General features: G+C 52.3%; 1 protein-coding gene across 22 annotated transcripts in view; it reads left to right on the top strand.

The window, feature by feature from the left end:
* SLC6A2 (solute carrier family 6 member 2) overlaps window positions 1-9,629 on the top strand; it is a 70,457-nt gene extending 60,828 nt beyond the window's left edge. For 19 of the 22 annotated variants that reach the window (XR_004346963.1, XR_004346962.1, XR_004346959.1 and 16 more), the window contains 7 exons: window positions 907-1,031; window positions 1,767-1,879; window positions 3,121-3,249; window positions 4,167-4,266; window positions 5,241-5,341; window positions 5,500-6,004; window positions 7,530-7,601. Coding sequence is in view for 3 of the 22 variants with exons in the window: in XM_032613493.1 (XP_032469384.1) it covers window positions 907-1,031; window positions 1,767-1,879; window positions 3,121-3,249; window positions 4,167-4,266; window positions 5,241-5,341; window positions 5,837-6,004; window positions 7,530-7,601; window positions 8,237-8,260 (832 nt within the window). In the remaining 19 variants the exon portion in view is untranslated. Of the gene's footprint in view, window positions 1-906; window positions 1,032-1,766; window positions 1,880-3,120; window positions 3,250-4,166; window positions 4,267-5,240; window positions 5,342-5,499; window positions 6,005-7,529; window positions 7,602-8,236 lie in introns of those variants that run through there. The other 3 variants (XM_032613493.1, XM_032613495.1, XM_032613492.1) reach the window with 1 other exon arrangement.

The raw sequence follows: 9,629 nt of genomic DNA on the forward strand, positions 1-9,629 counted from the left end.
CATCTGATGCCCAGGCAGACAAGGTTGGAATATCCAGGCTGGTTGCTTGAGGGGTGAGGGCCTAGCAGGGTCAGAGCTTAAGACCACACAGCAGAATGAGAGGTCTGCTCAGTGCCATAGAGTCAGAAGACCATGCTCTAGATCACCTGGTCCTGTAAGCATTTAATGCTGCCTGCTGCAGCCCCAGTGCTGTGAGGGCTTCAGACATGGGCACAGATGGGGCTGCTTCCATCCCTCTCTATCAAAGGCTTAAGACAGAATCATAACCTCCCTGGTACAAGACAGAGTAGGATGAATGCATACCAGTGGGACAGGCTTTAGGGAGGCTAAGGAAATGGGGTGATCAGCCATCTGATGGGGGGTCAGCAAGAGCACAGAAGTGCATTTGAGGTGAGCCTTGGAAGATAGTTAGGGTTGGGATAGGCAGACACGGAGTGAGTGGACAACTTACAGCATGAGCAAAGCCAGGGGATGTGGTGTGTTTGTGAACCAGCAAGTTGACTGGTTTGCTCAGAGAGTACGTGTTGGGGAGTCATGGGAAATAAGCCTGGAAAGAAGTTTGGGTCATCTCAGCAAAGCTCTTGAATGCCTGGGTGAAAAGTTGGGAGGCACTGGGGAGCCACAGAAAGTTTGTTGAGGAAGGAGGCTGGTGCCTCGATTTCCCAGCAAGAGTTTGATATCAGGCTCTGGTGTTAAAGTGTTTCATCCAGAAGCTGCTGACCTATTTCCTGCACCTACAGGTTCTGACCCTGTGATGGTGGGGTGCTGTGGGCCCATGTGGCAGCAGGGACGCTGAAGAGGGGGTTGGCATTTGAAGCCGTGGATTCCATAGATGATCCAGCAGTCCATAAGCGGGGTTGGGGAGAGTCAGACCACTTGAACTAACAGTGCTTTCTTTTCTCTCAGGGATGCCCTGCTCACCAGCACCATCAACTGTGTCACCAGCTTCATCTCTGGGTTCGCCATCTTCTCCATCCTTGGTTACATGGCCCATGAACACAAGGTCAACATTGAGGATGTGGCCACTGAAGGTGGGTGGGCAGACTCGCCCACTGAGGAGGCGGGGACTGCAAAACTCACCTCTTTCTTAGCAGTTCTCCTGTGGCTGTGGGACTGAGAGGACTGGACACGGAGCTTTCCCAGCTGCCCGCTTTCTTTGAGGCCATCAGTAGGAAGTCCAGGCAGAATCATCTTCTGAGTCAGGCCAGACCAGATAGATTTGGGAGCACTGACTCTGTACCAGCCCCTGTGCTAAGACATATCTTGGTTTAGTTCTTGCAGTGTTACTAGGCAAGTGTTAATAGACCCACTTTAAAGATCAGAAAGCTGAGACTCAGGCGATTGAAGTTGTTCAACCAGCTTGTGTCCTTCCCCGCTGCTTCTCATATTCTTATGGCCACAAACAGGCCAAGACTTGGGGAGGGGCTGCCTCTGATGGACTCTGAAAATCACAAAGTTTTGAGAGTAAGAGGATCCCTCACGGGGTGCAGGAGGCGGAGTTTGAGGACCATTGCCTGTAGCTGTCCGGGAGAGGCACTGCCCTCTGGCTTGGTTGTTTGAGGTCAACCTCCTTGGTGCATAGGTGAACTCAGGCTGAAGCTGGTTTCATCAGTCATCTTTAGACCTTGGTTTGCTCCATCTACACACGACTGTCCAAACATCATGGGGCTGGGCTGGGGCTTGTTGGGCCTCAAAATGCTCTCCTATCAGCTGCAGCTCAGACCAACAGTCCCAGCTATTAATGAGGTCCTTGACGTTTCTTACAGGAGCTGGCCTGGTCTTCATCCTGTACCCAGAAGCCATTTCCACCCTATCAGGATCCACGTTCTGGGCTGTCGTGTTCTTCGTCATGCTCCTGGCTCTGGGAATTGACAGCTCAGTGAGTGACCTGGCTGGGGATACCATCCCCCCACGGACACCACTAGACCTGACCTTCCCTGCCCTAAATACACTCACACTACTCAGAGTTCCCCCGCATTCAAGCCCCTGATCAGTAGTTGTTTGCAGAAGACCTTATTTAAATGCAAACAAGGAAATCAGTACTCACTCAGAAAGACAAGATTTAGGCCAAAGCCAGGAACCAAGAGAAACCTACTTGACATCATGGAACTCTACATTAGAAGGGACCTCAGATAAGCCAGCCCAATACTCTCCTTTTACAGATGGGACACTGAATTCAGAGAGGGCGTGGCTAGAACTCTTGTTCTCTAACCAACCACTCTTCCCACGGTATTTCATCAGCATCCACTTAGGCTGAGTGAGCGGACAGCAGTCAGGTCCCTGTTGATAAGGGGGAGACAGGAGTTATCTCTTCACCCTCTCCCACATGGTTTCTGAGTTCTGAGGTTGGTTGAGAACAGGGCAGAAGTAGGGTGAGAGGATGGGGAGAAGGGAGGATCTGCTGATTTCTCTAGAGAAGCAAGGCAGCCTCCAGGGTTCATGAGTCCAGGGCTGCGGGAGGTCCAAGGGAGCCGGGAGGCCTGAGACTGGGGTTCAGAGAGTCCCTCACTCCTGAGTTGACTGAAAAAAAAAAAATGCACAACCTGGGACTTCCCCGGTGGTCCAGTGGTTAAGACTCCGAGCTTCCACTGCAGGGGGCACGGGTTCACTCCCTGGTTGGGGAGCTAACAATCCCGCATGCGCGTGGTGCGGCCAAAAAAAAAGTGCACAACCTAAAAGTTAAGAATTATGTTTCAGTTGGCAGACTTTCTGGGGACTTCAAGCCTGGGAGGCAGGCTCTCAGATCGCTCTGAGGGACTGCTCTGAAGAGGTCAGGGAGGAGCCAGGATATGTAGGAGTTTTTGCAGCAAAGACCAGGTGGTCAGAGCATCAAAAGATTACTGTTCATTAAACAAAACCAGACATCTCAAGTTAATTTAGCGCTTTTCTATACATGGGAAGATGCAAGAGTCTGGGCTCATTGCAATCATTCCTTTGATATGCACCAGATCTATCTAGAGCCAGTATCCTTTCTTTCCCATCCTGAGTCCCCTCAGGTGCACCTTTGCGGGGGCAGCAGTAGTGGCTGATGGCTTGATGGCTGCAGCATCCTTTGTTTGCTGATATGTTGGACAACATTTTTCATTCACCTCTGTATCCCACCTGCCTGGTTCCCTTCAGATGGGAGGCATGGAGGCGGTCATCACGGGCCTGGCCGACGACTTCCAGGTCCTGAAACGACACCGGAAACTCTTCACATTTGGTGTCTCCTTTGGAACCTTCCTTCTGGCCCTGTTTTGCATAACCAAGGTGAGGGGGGCTGGGCTCTGGGTCACCTGGGGCTTCTGAGGCTGCATTTCAATCCAGCCAGATATTCCCAGACTTGAAGCTGGGGGGTAGGGCTAGGGTGAGCTCAGGGGAACCGTGGCAGTGCCTGGTATCCTGAACTCCGTGGCCCAGTCCCTTAGGGTTACACCCCATTGAGACAAATCTTTCAACTGCTTGTTGGTTTGGGGGGACAGCAAAAGTCCATTTTAAACTGCCAACTGAAAAAAGCACACAACCTGAAAGCTGAGGATTATGTTTTGTTCGGTGGACAAAACTGAGGACTTAAGCCTGGGACACAGCATCTCAGATAGCTCTGAGGGACTGCTCCAGAGAGGTAAGGGAGGATCCAGGATACATGAGTTTTTGCGACAAAGACCAGGTAGTTGTTACATCAAAAGATTACTGTTGACTAAAGAAAACCAGACATCTCAAGTTAAGGAATTTCGTGCTTTTCCGCGTATGGGAAGATGCAAGAGTTTGGGCTCACTGAAATCATTCCTTTGATATGGACCTCAGCTATCTAGGGCCAGTATCCGAGCTTTTTGCTGACTGCTAGATGGCGGGCATCCTGTTTCTATCCTGAATTCCCTCAGAGCTCACCTTCAGAGGGGTGGCTATAATGTGATGGCTGCAACATCTTTTGTCTACTGACATGGCAGGCAACATTTTTTTTTTCATTGATAAAATCCATCTTGCTTTTTACTGGCTGAAGTCCCCACCCTCAGACCCAGTGAATACATAGCAGCAACACAGTAGCACCAGAAACCCCGTTACCTGTGTTGGGGGTGGGTGTGAGTTCTGAGTGAGCGGGACAGGGGACAGCTCAATTTTGATGGATGTAACAGTTGATAGCCATTTCTATCCATCATGGCCTCAGGCTTTCTCTGTCCATGCCCCAGGGTGGAATATACGTGCTGACCCTGCTGGACACGTTTGCGGCGGGAACCTCCATTCTGTTTGCTGTGCTCATGGAGGCCATAGGCGTCTCCTGGTTTTATGGTACGTGCTGGGTCCCGAGCGTGTGGAAAAGCCTCGGGCCCCGTGTGCTTCCGGAGCCTTTTCACCTGGAGGTGCAAAGGGGCTTTCCATTTCCAGGGCAGTCACTGGCTGATCCCAGAGTTGAGCAAGTTGCTTATTGGGCACAGCTCTTCCAGCCCTCAGCTCATCTTTGCGTGAGCTCCCTTTAAAAGGAGGAGGCAAAGGCCCCAAAGGCATCAGAGTCAGCTGTTAGAGAGGAGCTCGGAGGAAGATGCTGCTCCTCAAGCCACGCAATTCCTTCTAGAGTAGGGTTGCCAGGTTTAGCAAATCTGGGATACGACACATCCAGTGAAACTTGAATTTCAGATAATGAATCATTTTTTTAGTATATGTCCCAAATATTGCATGAAATTATTTAAACTAAAATGACTTTTGTTGTCTCTCCGAAATTCAAATGTAACTGAGTGTCCTCTATCTTCTCTGGCAACCTTATTCCAGAGCTGAATGGGGAGAACATGGTAGAAAGTGAAATGTGTTGTAATTGTTCATTTTTTCCCCATGTGTCACTCACTCTTTTCTACTCATTGGAAAGAGTCTGGTCTCTTCTACCAGATTAAAGTCGGAGAAAGCTCTATATACACAGCCATCATTGTTTTAAGAGAGAGGGAGCGGGAGGAAAGAGCTGGGCTTTGGAGTCAGGCCACCCTGGCTGTGTAACCAGGGCCAAGTCTCCTCCCCTCCCCGAGCCCTGGTTTTCCCTCTGAAAAAGGAATTGGGGCGGCACCTACCAGGGGATGCTACCCCTGAGTGTGTTCTCTCCCCTGTTCTGAACCAGCCAAGTGCCTGTCCCCAGGTCTCCTAAGTGCCAGGGTATCCCTGTCTTAGGAGATACTGTTCTGCTGTCCACCTGGGGACAGACCCTCTTGGGAAGGCAGCAGGGGTGGCCCCAGGTTCTGCAGGGGCCGCTGTGATGGGCCTGCCCTGTGTGTGCGCAGGTGTGGACAGGTTCAGCAACGACATCCAGCAGATGATGGGGTTCAAGCCGGGCCTGTACTGGAGACTCTGCTGGAAGTTTGTCAGCCCTGCGTTCCTCCTGGTGTGTAGTGCGTGGTTGGGCATCCTCGGGTGAGGGGTGCTGTGTGTCTGGAGTGAGGGTGGGGGTGGGGATCTTTGCTTCTAGGGGGAGGAGGTTGGGATGCAGGGCCCTGGTCACGCAGACAGATGCTCAGGACGCTCCGCCCTGTTGATTCCCAGGAGGCTGCACATGAGAGGGGTCGCCAGCCTGGGGCCAGGTCTGGGCCGGGGGCTGTCTGTGCCACCACTCAGTTCCAAGGTCACCTTTCTAGTCTTCTTCTCTTTGTATTGCTCCTGTTTCTTTGTCTCCTTTTTGTTATCCTTCCTTACTTGGATTCTTCCTTCTCTCTCTCTCGATCTCCCTCCTTCCTTATCTTCTCCATTCCTGCATCCATCTCACACGCTGGCCCTCACTTCCCTCTGGTCCCTCTCTGCATCTCTCCCTCTCTCCCGCCTCCTTCCCTCTCTCTCCCCTCTCCCTGTCTCTCTCCCTCTTCCTTCTGTCCCTTCCCCCCAGTTTGTGGTGGTCGTGAGCATCATCAATTTCAAGCCGCTCACCTACGATGACTACATCTTCCCACTCTGGGCCAACTGGGTCGGGTGGGGCATCGCGGGCTCCTCCATGGTCCTGGTGCCCGCCTACGTCGTCTACAAGTTCCTCAGCACGCGGGGCTCCCTTCGCGAGGTGAGCTCTGGGCCGAGCCTGGGGGAGGGTGGGGGACAGCACGGGAGGGGGCATCCCGAGTCATTCCCGCTGGGGTGAGAGAGGGAGACAGAAGGACACGGAATCTAGAGTCAGACGGACCCGCCACGTTGGCCACGTTATTTACCCCCAAGCCTCAGGTTCCACATTTGTAACCTGGGGTAATCACACAGACCTTGAAAGGTGAAAGGAAGTGCTTAGCGCAGGGCCTGGCACACGGTCGATGGTCACCACGCGGCACCGGCTATCGTGTTGGACGTCATATGCACCGTGTGCTCCCACTCTGTTCCTACCGTTGTTTATGTGAGGAGCTCAGCCCTCCAGTCCCCTAAAGAGCAGTTAATCTGCATTAACTGTGCCCACTCCTGTGTCCCACCTCCTAAGGTTTGTCATGTCCCCAGATGTCCCCCACTCTCCCCATCCAAACTCACCGTGACCTTGTATCTTGGCTTTCACCTGCTTCTATTGTGAACCTGATACCTGATCAGCCTAAACCAGAGATTTCCAAAATACATTTTCTTCTCTGACCTGTGTGCATTGCAGATACATATACGCATGATCTGCGTTTTAACTAAAATTATGTCTTTCCTATAGTTTGGTTGTTAAATGCCCTTTCTTTTATAAATAATGGTGATAGTCATTTCCTCATGTCCTTACTTATAAAGATCTCATCCCTTCATTCCTTTATCCACTCCCTTCACAGATATTTACTGAGAATCTGTACGGGGCAGGCAGAATCCCCAGCACTAGACACACTCCCCGGAGCTCATGTTCTCGTGAGGGGACAGAAAGATACAGGAGGACATAAAGGAGTGAGCTGTACAGGAACTTAGGGCAGAGGGTCCCAGGCAGGGCTGGGACCCCCTCCCCCTGTGACATGTTTCCTGTCCATGAAATCCCAAAGTCCAGGAACCTCTGGGTCACTGGGAGGATCCATGTTCTGTGAGCTCATCCCGGATGTGGAACCAGGACCTGCTTTGAGCTTTTTATTCTCTACACTTTGGGATCCCCCTCTAGTGATCAGACATTGATTCCAGACGCATTCCCTGAGTCCACCCTGTGTCTACAGCCCAAGGAGGCGGCTCCAATCCCCAGGCAGGGCTGAGGTCCCATCACTGAGTTCTCATTGTGTTCTGAACTTGTCCTCTGCAGCACTGACTCCAGTCGTGGTTGTAAAACTGCCTGTGTGTGTTTCTGTTCAGTGTCAGCCCCTTCCATGAGCTGTAAGCTCTCCCAAAGCAAAATGTGTGGGTGACCTTCAGCTCTGAATCCCCAGGGCCTAGGCTAGTGTGTGACTACCGTCATTGACTCAATAAACATTCACTGGATGAATGTCTCAAAGTGAACTAACCAGGGTGGGGAGTGTCTTGTACGAACCTCTCCTGCTGTCCATGTGAGACTTCAGGGCCAAATAGCAGGTGGCCCTGATGTGTGGTGTCCTCTGGGCTGCTGGAAGGGTGTCCCTGGGCCAAGCTGAGCCCTCCTCCCCTTCTCCATCCTTTCACAGAGACTGGCCTATGGCATCACCCCAGAGAACGAGCATCACCTGGTGGCCCAGAGGGACGTCAGGCAGTTCCAAGTAGGTGCAGCTTGTACCATTTTGATGGGGGCCACGGGGCGGGGGCCCTACTGCTCCCTGCTGTGCTATCGGAGGCAAGACCACACACCACACTCCAGAAAACCCAGAGCAGCTGTGGGCTATAGCCCCTGGGGTTGTGATGTTACGAACCGGAGGAGAGGGGCCTGTCTTCTGCCTTCTACCAGCTGTCGCCTGCCCCTCCACTCCTTGGTCCTGAGATACCAAATGCCCAGACTTTCCTAAACTCGGTTCTCCCTCTTTGAGTTATGACCACGGAGTATCCCCAAATTAGGCTGAGGATTTCTTATCTTGAAGGAAGCGCTGTAGGTACATCAATAACGTGTTGACCTGAGTCCTACCCTTTTCCCCTGTAAAATATGGGGGTTGGGGAGCCAGGAGGGTCCCGGTGAGCCCCCCTGCTTCAGACTTACTGTGTGACTTTGTGAAGGCTCCTTTGCCCTTTCTGGGTGCCCGTGACAATTAGGGGATTGGCCTGCGTGTTCTGCGGGTCTTTGAAGGAAACAGCTGTGTTTTCTGCCCCTCCATGTGTCTTACTGCCCTTCTCCCTGGCCCTTGTCCCTCAGTCCCTGCCTGCCCTGGCCCTGGCCTAACAGCCTTGCCATCTTCCTCTGCAGTTGGAACACTGGCTGGCCATCTGAATCTGACCCCGAGGAGGAACCCTGCTGCACCAACGTTCAGGTCAAAGGTTTCCTACCACCCCAGACACTGTCTGGGGATTCCTCTCCGACCCCCCTCTTCCTCTTTTCCAAGTTACAACTGATTTAGTGACCTGGTTTTCGTTCACTTTCTGTTCACCTGGCCTGAGGGCTGTGAGCTTGGATTGGTAAGCCTTGTGGGAGAGGAGGAGAGGAGGGAACAGGAAAAATGACTTCCGTCGAACCTCTTTAGTTTTGAGGAAGTCTCACCCAGTGTGGGAACCGGCCCGAGCTGACGTCCACGGGCTCGGGAAGGACTCCCCACCTCGTTTGCTGGTACTTTGGGCCGCAGAAGAAATCCTCAGTCCACCAGATCAGACAGAGGATGTTGCTTTTTGGTCGGACACTGTAAAACCAAAACACAAATAAAAAGCCCAGCCGAGTTTGGGAGGTACAGAGATCTTGCCTCTCTCGTCTGCCCCTGTCAGTGCTCTGTTGTTTGGACCTTGGTTGGGGAGCTTGGGGATATTTGTCGCTGTTATGAAGTCCGTGGATAGAAGCTCTGGGGGGTCGTGAGCAGAAATCTTCATAGTTAGTTTTTACTCTGGTTGACCTGGGTTTGATTGGTGTGTGTTCTGGAATATTCTTCTGGTTTCTGGCGCTCAGAGGGTCCAGAGCTATGGGTGTCACAGTGAGTGGCTTCTGCAGAAGAAGCAGACAAGTCTGTAGAGACCACATGCGGGTCTCGCTCTGTCAGATGCACGGAGCTCAGGAACCTACCTGTGGCTCCTGAGACCTTCCTGGGGGACTCAGGACAGGAACCCAGCAAGGCCAGCTGCGTGTCTCCGCTATGGGATCCTCTGCTGTCCTCACGGGGCCAGGTGGGTGTCCAAGGGCAGCCCGACAGGCTGTCTGTTTCTGTATTGTTCACAGACACCTGCAAAGCCTGTCCCTGGGAATCCCACCCAGCCTGGACCAGAAGTCTCAAGTGATGGGAAGTGGGCCCTGAAAACTCCCTTTGTCTCTCCTCATGGGCCGTACTTTGCACCACGGAGGGCAGCATGGAACCAAGCATATAGCACCCCGGTCACTCAGGTTGAGGGGAGAATAGTCTCAATTGACGGAGCAGGTTGGCGGTTGTAGAGAATTTCAGGTTGATTTCTGATACAAACTTATAAGTGGTGCCCTCTGGTGGTGCTGGTGGCTAGTCTCAGCTCATTCAGAGAAGCGATTTGTAGTTGGTAAGTCGGTGGCATCCATTTGGATTTTTTTTTTTTTTTAACATATGGTCTGAGTTTCTTACGCTCTCATTGGCAATCTAGAGTTGTGGGTTATTGTCCTGACTGTGGGAGCCCCTGTTGCAGAATCTTGG

Source organism: Phocoena sinus, chromosome 19, assembly GCF_008692025.1.
Source record: "Phocoena sinus isolate mPhoSin1 chromosome 19, mPhoSin1.pri, whole genome shotgun sequence".
NCBI lineage: Eukaryota > Metazoa > Chordata > Mammalia > Artiodactyla > Phocoenidae > Phocoena > Phocoena sinus.